This window comes from Corylus avellana, chromosome 6 (assembly GCF_965113065.1).
Source record: "Corylus avellana chromosome 6, dhCorAvel1.hap1.2, whole genome shotgun sequence".
NCBI classification, from domain to species: Eukaryota; Viridiplantae; Streptophyta; class Magnoliopsida; order Fagales; family Betulaceae; genus Corylus; species Corylus avellana.
In genome coordinates this window covers 24,516,000-24,536,316 of record NC_142495.1, presented here as the reverse complement: position 1 = coordinate 24,536,316, position 20,317 = coordinate 24,516,000, and the positions used below count along the sequence as shown (strand labels likewise).

The 20,317-nt window shown below is 35.9% G+C and overlaps 3 protein-coding genes across 4 annotated transcripts; 1 reads left to right on the top strand and 2 right to left on the bottom strand.

The window, feature by feature from the left end:
* Positions 1-1,291: 1,291 nt before the first annotated feature.
* On the bottom strand, positions 1,292-4,045 carry LOC132187747 (beta-phenylalanine coenzyme A ligase-like). The gene is made up of 4 exons (XM_059602164.2): positions 2,970-4,045; positions 1,941-2,518; positions 1,743-1,845; positions 1,292-1,656 (listed from the first exon to the last, which is right to left on the bottom strand). Exons 1-4 carry the CDS (start codon positions 3,873-3,875, stop codon positions 1,531-1,533), a joined length of 1,713 nt encoding a protein of 570 aa, XP_059458147.2. The 5' UTR covers positions 3,876-4,045; the 3' UTR covers positions 1,292-1,530.
* A 3,307-nt stretch (positions 4,046-7,352) lies between these two features.
* Positions 7,353-16,148, top strand: LOC132186174 (malate dehydrogenase [NADP], chloroplastic). Its single transcript, XM_059600016.2, has 14 exons — positions 7,353-7,724; positions 7,819-7,912; positions 11,741-11,827; positions 12,533-12,617; positions 13,684-13,865; positions 13,980-14,050; positions 14,138-14,228; positions 14,331-14,405; positions 14,491-14,592; positions 14,716-14,838; positions 15,288-15,356; positions 15,467-15,535; positions 15,626-15,679; positions 15,775-16,148. The coding sequence occupies exons 1-14, from the start codon at positions 7,564-7,566 to the stop codon at positions 15,826-15,828; spliced, it is 1,317 nt and encodes a 438-aa protein (XP_059455999.2). The 5' UTR covers positions 7,353-7,563; the 3' UTR covers positions 15,829-16,148.
* Positions 16,149-18,178: 2,030 nt separating this feature from the next.
* Positions 18,179-20,067, bottom strand: LOC132186173 (uncharacterized). 2 transcript variants are annotated; one of them, XR_015912714.1, is made up of 3 exons: positions 19,905-20,067; positions 18,702-19,669; positions 18,179-18,347 (listed from the first exon to the last, which is right to left on the bottom strand). XR_015912714.1 is itself a non-coding variant. In XM_059600015.2 (2 exons), exon 2 carries the CDS (start codon positions 19,590-19,592, stop codon positions 19,221-19,223), a length of 372 nt encoding a protein of 123 aa, XP_059455998.2. In that variant the 5' UTR covers positions 19,593-19,669; positions 19,905-20,067; the 3' UTR covers positions 18,179-19,220. The 2 variants fall into 2 exon arrangements, 1 of the variants encoding a protein (XP_059455998.2); XM_059600015.2 differs by having other exon boundaries at positions 18,179-19,669.
* Positions 20,068-20,317: the final 250 nt, after the last annotated feature.

The following is a 20,317-nucleotide window of genomic DNA, read 5'->3' as shown; positions in this document are numbered from 1 at the left end:
CCAGAAATTACTTATTATGTTGATAATTTTTTTTTCTATTCATTTATAATGTTGAATTGATCATGCATATAAGTGCAATCGGTGACACTCTAAAATTGAAAACAAATATGTGATATTAAATAAATAGGTGAAAAAGAGTAAGATTCGAGTTCAGTATCAGGTTAAATGACCACGATAGAAATAAAGTCTACAAAATGTAGTCTGAATACTATTCCTATAGCTAGAATTTGCTTCAAAAGAAGACATTCTAGGCATAACTCCTAAATTTCTTAGGCATGAACCAATGATAAAGCCTCAAAACAACATTAAGGGCTCATTTGGTTTGCAGATCGGGTATTCCGTTAGGAAAATGAATAACTATTACTAGGAATAGACGAAAGTGGAATGGAATAGTTATTCATATTCTTTAGTTTGTAACAACATATATATTTTAATTGGAGTTGAACCAAAATTACTAGAAATCTCACTTTTTTTTTAAAATTTTTTTATTTTAACTCAAATTAAAAAATGAAAGGAAAACCTATAATTGCAGGGGTGGTCGGCCACTCGCTGGCTGCAATTCTAGGTTTTCCTCTTCTTCTTTTTTAAATAATAATAAAAAATAAAAAAATTAAGGGTTAAAAGAAACTTTTGAAAAAAATTGATTTTTTTTTTTTTTGGAAAAAATTGTTAAATCCTTCAATGAATAGTTATTCTTCTTATTTTTTAGAGGAATAGTTATTCTTGTGTGGAATGAATTAGTGATTTTTACGGGAATAACTATTTTTAGGAATAGACTCTTATCAAATAGAAGAATGATTGTTTTATAAAAATGGTTGTTCAATTTTGAGGGTTTATTCCGCAAACCAAACGAGCGCTCACGAATAATACTACATACTCAATGTAGCAGTGTTCATAAATTATTATAAATTATTGAATAAACCTTAATTAAAAAAATAAAATTAAAAATTAAAAATACTGTCACATTAGCCCAATTAATTGGGCTAATGAGAGATAAAAGTTAAATATTTAGAATCAGGAGGGAACACCGTGATAAAAACATTAAAGCCATTTTGTCTTAATCTCAGTGCCGACAACCTTATGTAGCACCAACTTTGTAGCCACTGACCTAATCTGCAGCCTACTATCTCCACTAAAGTTAAGAAATAGAAAAGAAAAAATAACAACCACCCCCCCAAAAAAAAGAAAAAGAAAAAGAGGACACTAAAATCTACCTTGCAATGTAAACTAAAAGTATGATCCATCCTTGCATAGGTTTACATAACTTTGGCTTCAAATAGAAGATCATGGAAGATGAATTTGATCACAATGTTTTCACTTGAATATTCTTCAACAAATCCATATATAGCCCCTATTCCGCCAGCCACAAACGTATTCCCTAAAATCATCCACAAAGGTTTTCTATCAAATTAACTAAATAAGAGAATACATACATTTATAAGGTCTATCTTCAAGCTCTCATAAACAAAATATTGTTTATAATCTTGATCATCTTGATAATCTCTTCACTGTTGAGGGAGGTTTCCCAAGTCACAATTTGGAGACAAGCTGGTGTTTGCTTTGTGAAAGCAGCTCCTTCCGCAAGATTTTCCCTGCAGCTGATCTTGGTATAGCAATGGTGAAACCAACTCTTCTTACTTTCTTGTATGGAGCCACCTGAAATTTATATATATTTGTACAAAAACTTAGAAAACTTTCAGTGACCAGGAAATATATACGACGGAAGATCTGCCATGACAAACCTGGCCGGCGACGAATTGAATTACTTCGTCTTCATTGAGCTCAGAACCAGCTGCTCTGACCACGTATGCCATTGGTATCTGTCCTGCTTCTTCATCTTCAACCCTGCAAAACTTGGACTTTTTAAATCAATATATTATACACAAACTTTTGTTAGAGAGAGAGAGAGAGAGGGAGAGAGATTAATTAAGGTGACGCACGGTATAACGGCTGCATCGAGAATAGTAGGATGACTCAAAAGTATTGCTTCCAGTTCCGCCGGAGCCACCTGATACCCATTGTGCTTGATCAGCTCCTTTATCCGATCCACGATGTAAACAAACCCATCCCCATCAAAATTACAAAGATCGCCGGTTCTCAACCACCCATCGGAATCAATCGTCGCCGCCGTAGCTTCCACGTTTCCCAAATAACCCTTCATAATAGTAGGGCTCTTCAGCCACAGCTCACCTTCCCCGTAAGGCGGCAAAGCCTTTCCCGTTTCAATGTCCACCACCTTGGCACAAAAGCTTGGAACCAACATTCCTGAAGAGTCCGAACGAGCCTTCGCGTCTTTGTCCGACACAAAATATGTCGCCGCTCCACAGCTCTCTGTTAGTCCATATCCCTGCCTTAGCTCCACCCACGGAAACCTCCTTCTGAACTCACCCGCCACCTGTTTGCTCAATGGCGCAGCCCCTGAGCTCACCCTTCTCAACGACGACAACCCACTCCCTACTTCGCCTGCGTGCTTTACTAGCCCAAGTATCACCGGCGGCACAGCAGGTATATTACTAACCTGTTATTAATATAAATTAAAAATAATTAGTTTTAATTATTTTTTTATTAACTTAAACATTTTAAACACGGGACACTTCATGAATTACAACGAGTTTTGAGAAGACCCTCAAAATTTAAAAATTCTCAATTTATACTTTTAAACTTTCAATTTCAATCAATTTACCCTCTCCCTTAGTTTTAACAAATAACTTTTAACGAAAATGCCTAAAAAGACCAAATTATCTTTTAATTATCTTGTTTTTTAAAAAAAAAATTGAAATTAAAGATAAATTTAAAATTTTATAATAGTTAGGGATATAAACATTATTTTTACACTTTTAATTGATTGAAATTTATAATTTAGAAGGTTAAATTGAGATTTTTTAAAATTTAAAGTATTCTCAATACGTGCAATAATTCAGGAGTTTAAGTAAAGCTTTTCCTTCTAAATAAGCTGTAATTTAACTAACCTTGTGAGCTTTAATAGCATGAAGCATAGCTTGGAAGTCAAACTTCTGCATCACCACCGTAGTTGTTCCGACGCACAACAATCCGAGCACAAAGAACGCAAGCCCGTAGATGTGAAACATCGGAATGAAACACAGAAACACGTCGTTATTGGCAGAGGTTACGTCTGCAGACCATCGGAGCAACGTCATAATGGCAATGAAATTTGCATGCGTTAGAATCACCCCTTTGCTTGTCCCAGTAGTCCCCGAAGAGTATAGTATAGCCGCCGTGTCCGACTGGGCTTGCGCGACACGTGGCAACTCTAGCGGCGGATCACAGCATTCGATCAACTCTTCGACGGACGGCAAGTGCTGCAAGTTGTGGTTGTTGGAGTTTCGTGATGTTAGGATTGTGGGGACCCCAGTTGGGGATAGTTTGTGAAGCTCTTCCGGAGCGGAAATGGCTAGCTTGGCGCCGGAGTCATGCACTTGCTTGCCGATTTCCGACGCGGTGTTAAGTGGGTTGGCGGTGGTCAGCGCTGCGCCGACTGATAACACGGCGAGGCATATGGTTGGGTACAGTAGCGAGTTTGGCGACAAGACAAACACCACGTCGCCTTTTCGGACACCATGAGTATGGTACAAGGCTGATGCGAGAGAACGGATCGACCGGCGGAGCTGCGCATAGGTGACACGCCGGCCGGTGGCGGCGTCGACGAGTGCAATTTGTGATTCGGATTGGTTGGCACGTGCGAACTGTGATAGCACAAATGTGGCGGTGTCAAGGTCTGGCCTGGTGGGGATTTTTTGGTGGTCACCCAGTTTGACAAGTGAGTGGTAGATTCCGGTTTGTGCATCGAAACCGCTCTTCCTATCAAATCGGCTGTTAGAGTTGCCAGATTCTTCTTCGACGGTTGACATTTTCATCCCCAATTATTTGCCAAGCTATAGGAAATGTGCTTGGAGTTGGATGAAACCTCTGGTGTGGTCTAATAATAAAGTCTGTGCGTAGTGTATGCCAGCATTGATTTGTACGTCAACAGCCAAACAGGGAATAGAATAATATATACACTTGGATGCCGGCCAGGGCGATATGGACCAAGTGATCATGATTTATTTATTTTTTAATGGAAAATTTAGAATTAAGAAAAAAAATTGACACTTTGGAAGTCTGTCAATGATTTCCATTACCGCATACATTTAACTTCGAATTCTTCGACTCCCTCGGTCATTATGAATGCCCTGACTGTTATTTTCAAAATTATTGTGTATGTATATTTATGTTGTGGTTTATCAATGTTTTAAAAAGAAGTGAGTGAAAAGAGTCGTAAGTATATGAAAAAAAAAAAAAAAAAGTCAACTTGATATTTATAAGACTCAAACACACCTAAAGTAATTGCCTTCAAGCAATACTTGAGTTATGTATTTGTGCGTATATTCTAGCGCGCATGTGACAATGCCTAATAATTAATAATTATTTAATCTGACGATCAAAATTAAGTGGGGGCAAATAATTGAATAGCATATAATTTGAATTTTTTGGGGGTTGAACAAATGATTTTAATGTGGGTTTTTTTTTTTTTTTTTAAAAAAAAAAAACTTTTGAGAAGTACTCGTAGCTTGAATTAAATAATGTAATTGAAGGTAAAAAAACAGAACAAAAAAAAAAGGGGAGAAATGGTATCATTCCTGACCTTGCCTTCGAAGTAGGGACCTCCATCCATTTAAGATCAATTTTGATAGGCCGTAGTGTATTTTTCTCATTTTTTAGAAGAATAAATATATTTATCTTTGTAAGGGAATAATTATTTTTATGAGAATAATTTTTCATAAGAACGGACCCTACTTCAAAATAATCATTATATTTTAGAGATTTATTCTGCGACCCAAACAAGGCGTTAGGTTTTTGAGAAAGAGTAACAAATTTCCTTCAATATGAGCTCACGATTGCTTTGCTCGATCACTCAATATGCATGTCTGCCTTTTATTGTTGCTTGGCTTCCCGTGGAGTTTTACAATTGTTATTATTATTATTATTTTATTTCATCACGCATGCAGTATGTATATATATATATATATAACACCTGTAGAAAGCATGATAATTAAGTTACCATGACCAGGTTTTTTAATCCACGTACATATGAAGAGGGCCACATTGACTCATGTTCTTTGAAAATAAAGCTTTGCAATTAAATTAGATATGGTAGAATAAAAATACCCCCAAAATAGAAACCAAGCCTGAAATCATTAACCTAAACAATTAATGTTGTTTTTATGAAGACATGCAAGAGATATTGTTGGCCAAAGTTAACCTATTGCAATCACACGATTTCAACATGATGTCCAAGTTTTGGAATTTGGCTTTTGGGACTACCTTTGCCAACCGTTGATGCTTTTTTTATTGGCTTTGAATCATTGAATGGAAGATAAATATATATATATATGCCTTCAAGTACTAGACACACATTGCGAAAGCTCGATTACAACCAACCAACCATCCGAATGGGCAAAGGATGATTGCATGATCTGGAACAATTGTTTAGGTTGTTTCCTTCCTGGCTCCAAAATTTAGGCTTAAAGGATATATATATATATATATATATATATATATATATATATATATATATTCTTTTCAATTTTAATATATTTGTATAATTATAAATTTTTATGTTTGATGTATCAATATCCACTCAATTGGGCCTAGGTAAAGGAGGCCCATTGAGACCAAATGTTAATTAATTAAGCTCTTAAAACAACAATCACTTGTGTCCGATAGTTCGGCCCTCCCCTAGACAAAAGAGCAAGGAGGAGTGCATAGTAGAGAATTACCCGTCTATACATTCCAAATTTTCTTACTAAAAATTAATTTTCAAATGATGTGTTATCAACTTATGAAATTGTGACATATCATTCGGAAATAAAATTTAGAATGTATAACATTTCTCTATTAAGTATTGTTCATGTATTCTCGATAAAAGGAATCAGGTAATGTTCATTTATGATCAGTAAAAGACCTTAATCTAGCAAACATATATATATCCACTCAAATTCAAGACCTTTATTGTTGAGAAATGGAGTAGTGGGCACTATAATATGTTAAAGTAATGATTAAGTGATTATATTTATCCCTTCTTATCAATTTAAGCTTTTAAAATAACTGATAATTTAACATGGTATCGGAGTTTTATCATAGAATGAATGAGGCCTACACTACTTATGGTATCAGAGTTTATCATAGAATGAATAAGGCCCACACTACTTATGGTATCAGAGTTTACCATAGAATAAATGAGGCCCACACTACTTATTTCGTGACAAGGATCAGGCTTACACGTAAGGGAGGATGTTGATAAATAATCCTACATTGTCTGTGGACAAAATTTAGGAGTATGTTTATAAGAAATTAGCAACCCTCTTTTATTGAACTAATTTTATAAAATAAATTAAACCCACAAATTTTTTCATAATACCCCTAGTAAGAAAGGTGGCTTGATCTTGTAAGTTGGTTTGGTGCAATCAATCAATTGGGACTCAGATGTAAAGAAATCAGCGCACATGACACATGACTTGAGAGTTCAATATATATATATATATATATATATATATATAGGAGGAAGGAACCCCAATTCCCAACGGCCGCCGATGGGAAACTTGACGGACAGCTGAGTAACAGAACTTCTTTCCAAGTCGAGGAAAAATTTGACTAGACTTTCAGGCCGTGGCTTGAACCTTTGGTTGTTGACTTGTTCACCGTCTATATAATATGTATCATGGCTGCCTCAAAAACATACTGTCTGCATTCTTTATTAATTTACTATTAAATTTTGATGTTTTCTTTTTAATTGGGTTAGAGAAATTTCTTTTGATCTAATATATAAAAGTGACATATGTTCTTTGAACATATAAGAAGCATATTCCTTTTTAATTATAGAGACAAAGTTGAAATAAATTTTATTAAAAACTTATGTGGATCTTATATGTTATTAAAAAAATAGACACGTGACAATTTTATGGACTAAATTAAAAAAAATTCTTTCAACCTAATTTAGAGAAAAACTTTATTCATATTATAAATTATAAATGACACGACACATCAGTTTATAGAATACCGTTAGCAACAATTCTATAATGAATACTGCCCCACTAACTTAATACAATGAAAATAAAATATAATATAATATTATTAAGTTATGAATTACTTGGTATGTCCACACATGCAAATATATAGGCGCCACCTAAAATGCACATAGAATAGAAAACAAAACCCCTGTACTGTAAAAGTCGACCAACTGTAATTCCAGCCCACCAAAAGCCCAAGCACTAAGAGATTTCCTGCCTCACAACGTTTTGACAAGTGTCATGTGTATGGCCTTAGACTAACTTATTTCAAATCAAATCATCCTTTATTACTTCCACTTCCTCCCTCTCCTCTCCCACCTCTCTCTCCCTCCAAATCCCACCCTCAACCGCAAACCAGAGCCTCTCTCTCTCTCTCTCTCTCGGCTTTCTTTCTCGCAGTGAAGAGAGCTTGCCAATCTGAACCAACGTTTCTTTTTCCTTTTTCTCTGAAGCTTTCTTTCTCTCACTCTCTCTAAAAGTTTCTGTCTCTGCTGCCATGGCCGTGGCGGAGCTATCTCTTTCGTACACCAAGACCCACTTGCACTCATCCCAGCTCTCATTCTTGTCGACCCGTCTCTCCAGTCACCGCCGCTGCAATTTTCGACCATTCTCTCGAACACAAAAAGCTGCCACGATCTCTTGCTCTGTTGCACCAAGGTAAGCTTCTTATCAATACCACCAATTCTTTCCCGATACCATCGTTTCTTTATACTCTCATGGTTTTGTTTTTGTTTCTCTTGGTAATTCTCAGTCAAGTTCAAGCTCCGGCCGCAGTGGGAGTTGAGGTCCCCAAGAACAAGCCCGAATGCTTCGGAGTGTTCTGCCTCACCTATGATCTCAAGGCCGTAAGTTTTTATCCACAAAATTCTCGTCTTTTTATGTTCACCCAATGAGTTGTCTTTAGTTTAAATCTAAATTGTTTAGTAATTTTATGTTTAGCACTAGTTTTGTGTTTTCATGTTAAGCTTCAGTGTCTATTATGAAGTGCATTTATATTGTTTGTCAATATGTGTAGTCATTATTTCTCGGCCCTATATGGTAGTATTTGTATTAGTTTTCTCTCTTTCCCGTTTCTGAAAGATTCATTTTGTTCTGTTTTTAGTTTTCCGTTTTTGCCGTATTCAGGATTTCCCACTGCTCTAATAATGAATGGCACGCACCGAAAGTGGAGAAATTATCAAATTGATATTGTTGATGAAACTGAATCTGATTTTCGTTTTACAGCTTAAGTTTTTAGGTAATCATATTCCTAAATGGATCTTAATTTTTAAGCGTCTAATAATAGGTATTTTTTTTTAAGGTTTCTTGTCAAATTAGAGAACTTTTGTGGTATTCCATTGACAAGGAAGATATCCTACGTCAGACACCTCCACTTGGAAAGAACCTGTCCTCGAGTTAACATTCTTATTGTAGTTCATTGTCCTTCATATGAGTACTGAGATCTTTGGGTTTCTATTCAGCTCATCTTCACGTTTGCCAATTTCCTTATTCAACAAAATTTTACCTTTGACAAGATCTTCAATCTTGTCCTCTGTGATTTCTTCATGAATTTCTTGTAAAAACTTTTCTGCAATTTCTAATTTTTCATCATGATTTGAAGACTCTGGTGGCGACTTCTAAATACAACTCTTCTTTACTAGGATCAATAATTTGCGTAGTTTTTTTCTTCCCTAATAATATAACTTTTGCCCATCGTTTCTTAAGGAGCACACATGCCTTCAGAATTATATGTTGTTCGTCTGGCCTCAACAATCCATGCTTGCCCAAGAGTGTATGACAACTATCTATTGGATCCATGAAAATAATATTGCTCAAAACTTCATTGTAACATTTGTCAACAATGCTATATTAAGTAAAAAATTTACAATGAAAAGTCTGTTTCCTGATTCATCCGTATCTGTGAACCTACTTCATCATTGATATAAATCTTTGATGAGTTACCATCCATGAAGATTTGAACAATTTTTCTGTTTCCATCAATCGTATATAAAGTTTTGAATTTATGATTCATGAATTTACTTGATCTTAATAGAAAAGTTCCTCATAGTGATGCCTAAGAGAATTATTAGGAATAGGTCTAACAATTAGGTTGGTCGCGAGCCAGATCTCTGACATAATCTCTTTTGCTATTTTGGTTCTTGTTACTTGTTAGTATATAACCTTAGCTGATTGTTGGTATCTTTGGATCTGTGTTCTAATTGATGAAATATTTATTCAACTCGCTGTTCTAGTGTTTATAATGTTGTGCCTTGAGCTTGACAAGCAGCCCAGATGGCTTGTCAACTCTGTCACTTGCCATCAAACTAGGCTAGTTATGGTTCTGTTACCACCTGGCAGTGTGACATCAAAGGGCAAGGACATGTCTAAACCCTTGAAAATTATTGAGTTCACAAGGTAAACACTACTATCCACTGGAAACTCTAAGAAATACTTATTGATAATTTTTATTTACACCGAATTCTTAAGTGTGAATATTCATAAACGAATCCTAACTAATATAATACCATATACGGACTCTAATTTGATTAGGAAACCTTTTGAAAAACTTCAAATCCAGGAAATATAATCCTATTCTTGAAAACTAAGAAAATAGCAACAATTAAAATTAAAAGCTTCCTATGACAAACAAGGAATGTACGAGTTTAAAAAAGAATCCAATGGGGCAACTTTTACTCACTAAATGTTTTTTTCATGAAGAGATTGTCATGATTCCAAATTTGGTTGTTCCTGAAATTAATTGGATCATTGCCTCTTCGATTAGGAACATTTTAACAAGTCAAATGGTCCACTTCTGCATTGTCTATAAGCATAGTGCTCATGCAGTCATGTGATTTCTACTTCAGAGCTATAAATTTCTTCTATTTTAAGTGACAGGTGTGAAACATGCTTGCAAGCTCAAGTAGACTATTTTTTACTCAGTCTACATTACTTTTATCATTTAACCGACATTTAACTCAGAGTGGTGCTTGCAAGTTTCTTCCCTTAAATCATGGTCACCATTAGTGCTACTATAATTGTTGTGGAATGATGAAGGAGAAAAGAGTGTTACTGCCATGGGGATACTGGCTTATATAGATTTTTTTTAACAAAATGCATACGAGTTGTTACTCAAGGTGACTGTGGAGAGCATTGTCCTGACTCTTTATTTACAAATTACCCACTTTTCTGTTCAACGGATCCCCCTTTATAGTATAACTAAGCTAATTCAATGCATTGTAGTATTATGTAATTTTTTGCTTTTTTGTGTGTGTTACATGTCTGGTTTCTTAAGCACATAATGAACAAGGTGAAAGATAATAGATTATGGGTAGGGTAGTTCGAGGCACCCTAGTCCTCCTCAACAAATGTTTAACGTTTGGTAAATAAACTTTTCTGCATAATTTTATCAACTTAAGAACAATCTTTAAATAGACTTTAACAATAAGATAAGATAATTGACACCTAATTGATGATAAACTTAATAATAATGATAAAAATTGATTTAAAAACACTCAAACTAATCTTTATTAATTGAAATCATATTCTAATTCAACCACTAAACTTATCTCACCCTAAATCCATGCATAACAGTGTGTTACAACATTAGAGTTGGTAGGTGGTAGGAGCTCATATATAGTAGTATTAAGACATTTTAATCTGGCCTATATGTCCTCCCCTTCATGAATCAATTATAAAGCAGCAATCTATTCGATTCCATGCTCGAACAGTCGAACTGGGTTCGATCCCATACTTGACATGGTGGCTAACTCTGATGGAAAAGGATCTTCTCCAGTCCAAAATGGACTGAAGAATATCTAGTTAATGGTTAGGATCTCTTTAAAGAGATCCTGAGGTCATAAATAGGACATCTATACCATTAATTAAAAAAATAATAAAGTATTATATATATATTTTTTAAAAAATTATAAAACAAAACTATAAAATATTATAAACAATTAAGGGGTGGCTCGCCACCCCGTTGGGGGTGGCCGGACCACCCCAGTTAGGGTTGAAGCCACCCCAGTGGTGGCCGGCCACCCCCTAGGGAAAAATGGGGAGGCCAGCCACCCTAGATCATTTTTATTTTTTATTTTTTTAATTTGGCCCTAAGCCACCCCAGACCAGCCAGTGGTGGCCGGCCACCCCCTAGGGTGGCAATGGGGTGGCCAGCCACCCTTTAGTTTTTTATTATTTAGTTTTTTAATTATAAATGATATTTTATTATTATTTTAGTAGTGGGACAGGTGTCTTATTTAGGGCCTTATAATTTTTGAAAAGCAATCTTAGCTTTTAACTGGATATTCTCCAGTCCAATTTTGGACTGGAGAGGATCCCTTTCCAACTTTGATACCAAAGTATACAATCTTGAGTAAAACTCACCCTTGAAAACCAGCTTGTAAGGGGAGGGTGCCCAAGAGCTTATATTTACATAATTAAGATTAGTCTTAAACCATGTGGGATACAAGAACGTAACATAAGCTTGATCCAGCTTCTTTTCCGATTGAGAGGCGTGTTACGAGATCTGACATAATACAGTGTGAGTAATTTTTATGCACTGTATATAATTTTTGTTTTGATGCACTGTAGTATAATGTAATTTTTTGTTTTTATGTGTGCCTGTGTGATAAACCTTTCTTCCTTTGTTTAATCCACATTGTCTACATCTAACAAATTTTTTTCTTATGTGTTCCTAGGAAGAAGAGACGAAATCCTGGAAGAAATTAATTAATATTGCAGTCTCAGGTGCTGCTGGGATGATATCTAATCATCTACTTTTTAAAGTAAGGGTTTCTTAAATCCAAAGCTCAACATTCCTTTTTAATTTTAATTTATTTTTATTTTTTCCTGTTCTTGGGAGGTCGTTATGGCCTTTTTAAATTTTTTATTTTTTTTCCTATACTCTTTATTGCATTTGAGTTGAAATTGGTCTGTAAGTCAACCTACATGTTCACAGGGATACTTGGCAACTAAGCTTGCAGTTTGAACCATAAGTTTGAAATAGGAGATCCGTTGTCTTTTTAAACTGAAGGCTTCTGGTCTAAAGTAAAATGTCCTCCATCTATTGACCTAATATATTAATGCTTTTATTTTTTGTGAATAACCTCTTTAGCAATCCAGCATCACAGGTATGTAGCCAAAATTTAAAAGAAAAAAAGTTGTTATACATGTATTTCTTACATTAAGGTTCACTTCTCTCATTTGGGTAAATGCTCAAAAGTTGCTATGCATTGAGCTCAGTTGCTGACGACGGACAGTTCGATATATTATTAAACTCTCTTCAAAATCTTTTGATGCCTTTGTAAAACCATAGAAATGATCACTCACTTCCATTTTCCCCAGCAGTCAAAGCACTAGAACAAGAGTCGCAACAAAGAATGTTTTAGCTTTGGCAAAGAAGCTAAAAAGAAAGTGATAACAGAAGGAATAAGCTTATGAATAACGGTGTTTGCTTGGGACAGGGAATCTGACTTTGTTTGTTTTGCCAGCTTGCGTCTGGTCAGGTTTTCGGTCCTGATCAACCTATTGCTTTGAAACTGTTGGGATCTGAAAGGTCATTCGAAGCTCTTGAAGGTTTGTTTCTTATATCAACATACTCTGTGACTTAATTGCTCAACACAATGAGCAGCAATTGCTCCACCTAAGAAATATAAATAACCAAAAAAAAAAAAGCATGCCGAACACATGGTTGTTGAAACTGATGATGATTGATTACTAGACAACAAAAATTCCTTTCGTTTTAGAGAGTAGCCCTATGCACTGCTCTTGTGTAACATGGAGAATATCTGTTCAAGCACATTCTAATGACATATGCATTCATAGGGGGGAAAGTGAAACATCTGCTTCATTTTTGGAACAAAATAAAAGAAAATGTGATACATTATTAATTGTCCTAAAAGTTTAAGTTGATAGAAAATGATGAGTTTTATCATTTAATAAACATTCTAACGGTGGCTTAGAATCCTGAATGAATGAGGCTCAACACCTTGAATATTTGATTTAAAAGGCGAGTATAATGTACCATAATAAATTACACTTGTCCTAGAAGCCTGATGGGAAATGATGAATTTAAATAAGTTTTTCTAACACTTTTTCTCATGAATGTGTGCCAACTCCTTTAATGAGTAGGGTCTAACACATGAAATGTTAACTTTAAATGAGAGCTACAGTGAAAACAAAATTCGAACTTAAGACTACCTGCTTTGATATCATAATGATAAATTACCACTTGTTGAAAAAACCTAAATTGATAGGAAAGAATAAGTTTTTAATCATTTAACTATTATTCTACAATAATTACTTAATATTCTTCTTATTGACTAGGATTATTGCTTGAAAATAAAATGAAAGGGGGAAAAAAAGAATCTCTCTGTTTGAGCCATATGCACAAGTTTCAAAAAAGCATGCCAATTTTCATGTGAAGGAATTGAACTTTCCTAAAAGTTAAGCTTTATCATTTTGCCCGAATTCAATGTGTTTTATATTATTGACGAAGTAAAGATAAAAGGAGTGTTTTGACCTTTCTAGCCATTGTCTGTTTATATGTGACTAATTAACTTCAAATTTACTATTGTCTAAAAATAGGTCCTCTTAGAATGATGATTAACGTATCTCCATCTTGACAAGTTAATTCATGCAGGTGTTGCTATGGAATTGGAGGATTCCTTGTTTCCTTTGTTGAGGGAAGTTAGCATAAGCATTAATCCATATGAAGTGTTTCAAGATGTAGAATGGGCTCTTCTAATAGGAGCAAAGCCCCGAGGGCCTGGAATGGAACGAGCTGGTTTACTGGACATAAATGGGCAGATTTTTGCAGAGCAGGTACCACTAAATTTGCATCTTGTTATGAATTATGATTTTTTTTTTTTTAAAAAAAAACAACAATCAGTCATATTGAGTTTATTCTTATGTGTTCTTTTTATTCCAACTTTATAGGGAAAGGCTCTTAATGCTGTTGCATCCCGTGATGTCAAAGTGATAGTCGTGGGCAACCCCTGTAATACTAAGTAAGAGGTTTTCTTTTTTATGCTTGATTTACAAAATTGTGTTCCATATTGTGCCTGTAATTGTATTGTGTTATCTTTTCCATGCAGTGCATTAATTTGTTTGAAAAATGCTCCAAACATACCCGCAAAAAATTTCCATGCTTTGACTCGATTGGATGAGAATAGAGCAAAATGTCAGGTAAAATTAGCTCATGACCATTCCTGGCATTGATTATATACAGTTCCGGCTGTCATGACCAGAAGGAATAGATATTCTAAATGATGGCTATGATTTATGCAGCTGGCCCTCAAAGCAGGTGTATTCTATGATCAAGTGTCAAATGCGACCATCTGGGGAAACCACTCGACCACTCAGGTCATTAAGAGGTTCTTTTGTAAGAGCTTGCATGAAAAGAACCCTCACTCCTCTTCTAAAGAAACTTTATATTTAACTTTAGCAGGTTCCAGACTTTTTAAATGCTAGAATCAATGGCTTGCCTGTCAAAGAGGTTATCAAGGATCAGAAGTGGTTAGAGGAGGAGTTCACCGAAAAGGTCCAGAAGGTAGGCTTTGCAGAGCAATAATTAGATTAAAAATATGCACTTGGCTTAATGAATTAGCAAAGTCTACTACTGAACCATGTGTATTTCATCTTCAGAGGCTAAAAAGTAAAATTTGATTTGCAGAGAGGTGGTGTACTGATTAAAAAATGGGGAAGATCTTCAGCTGCATCTACTGCTGTGTCAATTGCTGATGCAATACGGTCTTTAATTACTCCAACCCCGGAGGGTGATTGGTTTTCATCTGGAGTAAGTTCACTTTTGTTGAATGTGCATGCATACAAATATATGCTGTCAGATTATTGAGAACCAAATCAGAAATTTCTGAGCAACCCATATTGCCAGAGATCCACCAACTCCATTCATGCTAATGGTGAAATATATGATGGGAAAACGGAACGGACCTTTGGAAATCATTTAATTACTCTCAAAAGTTCTCTTTGTACGATATTGCCTCCCTTTATTTGCTATTCGTCCCAAAAAAGAGCCCCATGTTTTCTAATAAATGAAAAGCAACAGCTTAATAGGAGAAGCCCATCAATCAGTAATCATAGGTGTCAAATTTATGCCTAGTAATTGTGTGGTGACTCAACAACACGAATAATTTTATTATAAAAGACTGGTTTTCTGAAGTGAATCTGTAAGTTGAATGCTACTTACCACTAGTATCCAGTCTCATGATTACAACCCCATTGTAGGTTTATACCACTGGAAATCCATACGGAGTAGCAGAAGATATTGTTTTCAGTATGCCATGCAGATCAAAAGTAAGTTTGGATCAGAGTTCTTATTTCTATACCGTCCAATTGCCTTTACTCTAATATTTTATACTATTTAACTGGCTTTTCCCTAATAAGCTATCCTCCGCATTGTCCAGGGAGATGGTGATTATGAACTTGTCAAGGATGTAATATTTGATGACTACCTTCTCAAGAGAATAACCAAGGTGAGATATCTTCTTCTCTCATTGACCATGGAGAAAAGAAGAAAACATCCATTATTTCCAATGGAAGTTGAAGGAACAATTGTTTTGCAGACTGAAGCTGAACTGCTAGCTGAGAAGAGATGTGTTGCCCACCTTATAGGGGAGGTAAATCTTGTAATTTTATCACCATTGGTTCCTTCAATCATCAAAATAAGAGTCATCTTTATATGCTCTACCCTTTCTTTGTTTTTTTCTTTCAGGGAATCGCTTTCTGTGATCTACCCGAGGATACGATGCTTCCCGGAGAGATGTAACACGTCGATACTGTTTTTTAATATGAAGAATTCATATGAAAGCTACCACAATGCTGTCCAGAGAGATACTAGATATCAAAATCAAAATTATACTATTATTTATGTAAAATAAGCTTGCAAAATAATTTGACAGGCAGTAAAAATGATTCAGTGTCGAGGCATTTGTTGGATTTTGAAGTTACGTCTTCGGCTTAGAGCTATAAAGTCGATGCCTACTCCTTGCCCTACTCGGCTGAGTCTCTATGGGCCTTGATCATCTCTGTACTTGTCTTGCAATTGTATTAATCTCATACTCTTGAGTGCTGTGTATTATTCTTCAAGATTCATTGCTTAAACTCGAAGGAAAAAAAAAAAAAAAAAGGGCGGCAATAATGATTTGTACATTAATCACAATTGCACTTAAACAGCAAAGAGAAGTTTCTTTCTTTCTTTTCTCTTCTTTATCCTTTTTGGGCCGACAGCAAAGAGAAAATATAAGCGGATGGTCAATTGTGAGTGTCGCAATCAAGGGAGAGAAGTAGGGCATTCATGAAGGTTCTCTTGGCTTCTTGTTGGAAATCACTTGCATTGGATGGCTCTAGGTGCCTCAAATGGCCAAATGGCCAAATTGAGTCGGCAATTAATTGAGATGTTGAGCATTCATAATGATTTATGTATATTTTTATGCAAAATGGTTAATTAAAATTTACTTTATCTAGTTTAGCTAATGAATTTTAAAAGATATCATACATCCAATTATCTTTTTTTTTTTTTTTTTTTAATCTATATTATATAATTTTTTTTTTTTTTAATTTTTTTATAAGGATTGCATTTTTCTTAAGAGTAATGCTAAAGATCATCTTTTTATTCTCCTAAAACTAATGTGGCCACATCAACTTGAATTTTAAATGATTTATACTTGAATTTTGATCCAATATATTAATGAGATAGATGTGTAAACAGTATCCGCTACATATATCAACAGTACTGTTCACAAATGCAAAAAAAAAAAGTGTTTTGCAATTGAGATGCATAATCCGATATAGAGAGTTTTTTAGTGTTTTGCTTTTCTATTTTAAATAAAAGTAAAAAATATCACGAGAAAAGCCATTTCAAACCGAGGAGGTAAGGGTGTCAAAAATAACCGGGAAACCGGGGACCGGTTCCGGTTCCGGTTCCCCAAAAAAAAAAAACCGGGACCTCGGTTCCGGTCCCAAGTTTTTGGCACCCGGTTAAAACCGGGAAAACCGGAACCGGGTTTTATTTTATTTTATATATATATATATATATATATATATATATATATATTTTAATTTTTTTAGTCTTTTACGCAGCGTTTAGGACCTTAGGCAATTATGTTTCTCACTTTTCCGGTTTTTAAGGTTTTAAAATGATTTTTAGGGTATTTTAAAAAATTTGAATTTTTATTTCTAAGGCTCATATAGGCAAAAACATTGATTTTTTTTGGATTTTTAGGCTTTTTTAAGTTTATTTTTTAATTATTTGAAACAATCACAATAAAGCCTTTTTAATTTAGACAAAAAGATTAATATATATTTTTTTTTAAATGACTAACTTATGAAAAAAATAATGGGCTTATTTTAGGCCCAATACTTAAAATAAGCCCCAAACACTAATTTTTTTCAAAAACCGGTTACCGGACCGGGTAAAACCGGAACCGGGACCCCGGTTAACCGGGGTACCCCGGTTCTGGTTTCAGTTTTGGCCAAAAACCGAAAAATTGGACCGAGTTGACACCCCTACGAAGAGGCATGAGGTTTTTTTTTTTTAAAAAAAAAGAAGTCCCCCCCTCTGTAGCAAAATAGAGAACGTAATAGAAAAGTAGCTCACTTTTGATTGTCATCAAACTTTGCTTGACCCGCTTTACCGCCAACCACCCGCTGTCCAACAACCCATTTCGTTTGTTTTAATTGAAATTAAGCTCAAACTCCGTAATTTTTTTACTGCTCTGGGCCTAACAGTCAAAACCCCATTTTTTACATTCATAATGCAAATCATAGAAAAATTCACCAAACACTAGTATTAAATCATTATTATTCGTCTTAAAAACTTAAAAGACAAATATATTCAATTAAAAACATTATTAAAATCTGAAGAAGCGCAGGTTTGACAAATACTATCATTACATTTAACTCTTTAACCCTTGATTTCCACAAACTAATGAAGACTACCACAAGTTAGGTAGGCTTCTGAATACAACTAGTTTTCGGTGTTTTCGAGCCTTCGACGGTATTTGAAAAACCTTAATCAATGTTTTTCAATAATTAATCAATTGTAAAATAATCTTTTATTTTCCGTAAAATAACTTATAAAAATTATCCGTCCACAGTTCCTTCCTTCCTAGTTCCTTCAAACCTAACCATCTGCTCTCCAACCACACCAACCTCCCGCAATGTCGCCGCGACTGAAAAATCAATAGTTTTTCGAAATGATTTCCTCTAAAAAGTCTTGCATCGGAAAATGTTTCCCGTCCAAACATATGAAGCCTTGTAAATCTGACACCCTTCTGCAGAAACTTTCTGGATATACAATTGATGAATAACATTGCATTGAACAAAAATAAGAGGAAAGGGTTGCCAATAGAAACCACAGGAAATGTAAAAGCAACTTACGGGAAACAATTTATGCTAAAGAAAATATTACTCTTACTAATCAATTAGCAATCGAATTTAACAGCCATGAGCCCGATTTAGTTTTAATCATATTAATGTTGCCAGCAATTCTATGGACCCAAAAGAACATTAAGAAGAATCAAAATCCCAAATATCTTTGATCGGTTCATCCATTCGTAATAAATTAATCAAAAGTTGCAATGCAAAATCCAAAATAACATGCGCAAGTCAGCGTATTTGAAAAGTCAAGGACTTTTTTACCTTCAAAATTTAAGAAATCGGGTCTGTCAATTCTTATTTTGCTCACCACAAGTCTCAGTCGTGAATCGGGCGGCAGAGAGACGCAAGACCATCGTGAGCGAGTTGCGACGGACCGGACGAGGGCGATCCTTCGGCCGGTCCGCCGCAACTCGCGCACCGTGGTCTCCCAATCCATTGGTAGAATGAAGGAAGGAAGGAAATAAGGTAGGCAATCTAGAATTCGGGGACTAGGTTAGGGTTAGGATATCAGAAGAGAGGTAGAGAAGAGAGTGGCTCAAAATGAAGTGATAAACTTCGCTATTTAAAGCTTAGTTGTGGGGGCTTTTAGGGTTAGAGGATCCTAGAGGGAGCTCATATTACGTTACCTGCAACCGCAAGAGCGGTGCAACCGGGTCAGATGCCTAGATACTGTTTACGCATCTGAATATCCGTGCGTTTCGACCAAAAAAGTTGAATTTTCAACTTTTTCTCAATTCGAATTGACGATTTTACCCTCCTTCCAATTTCTTCTTTCTCTTGTTAATTTGTTGTTTTTTCGTCCAGTCCACGGTCGTCGACGAAGCAAAGCATGCGGAGGGCCATGGCGTGGTGGAGGGGCACGGCAGAGTAGAAGAAGTTGGCGGCGGCGAATAAGAGGCATACGGCAGAGAGGGCGGTGACGGAGCCTGTGAATCCGGCGGCGAATCGGGCGGCGCCGCCGGGGAGGGAGATGGTGATGGAGAGGATGGACTCGAAGAAGGAGCGGATGGAGTCGAAGTAGAGGAGGTAGAGCACGGAGAGGACGCCGAGAAGGAGGGCGTGGAGGAGGAGGAACACCAGGGTCTGCCACTGCTCCACGCCGTAGATCGCGTAGATCTGGCTCCAGTCTCTGCTCGTCACCGTTTTGCCCATTTCTTGCTTTTCCTTTCCTTTCCTTCTCCAATCTAATGCGAGAAAAACTACGGGTAATTGAATAGAGAACCTGCCAACTGGGAAAACATATTCTAGGTGAGAATTCGGGAAAGTGTGTAAGCGAGTGAGAGAAAAAAATATGAGAATTTATTCTTTCATGGAAATTTATTAGAGTCGTTAAGAAATTATAACCGAAAGGCAGAAAATGGGGTAACGCATTTTCTTTCAAAAAATTCCCTCGTTTTCTCGGCAAGCAAACAAACCCAGTAGTAGCGCAAAGTGTTGGATATTGTAATCTTTGTTTATACTTACAGTGACGAAGCTTGCGAATCAGCCCAGGGTCTGAGATCCAACAGCTGCAAAGAACTTTATGGCAATCTCAACACGGAAAGAAAGATCAGGGAGAACAGAACAGAGAGCCCAAAGGAGAGAAGACAACTCGAAACTGTGAGGGAGAAGACCAACGTGAAACAGTGAGAAGATTGAGGACAAAGCAGTGCGCTAAAAAAAAAAAAAAAGGAAGGCTAAAAGGGTAATTTCATAAATGGGTTGCTGATGGGTTACGTTTACAAAGCACCCTTACTGAGAATTACAGTATCTAGCCACTCTCCACCCGGTTGCCAAACACCACCGTGGTGACTTGGAGGGAGATTTTAGGTGCCAAATGGCAGGATTTGGATGGTTGGTGATCAGGTAGCAAGCCTGGGTGTTTATATCTAGGACTT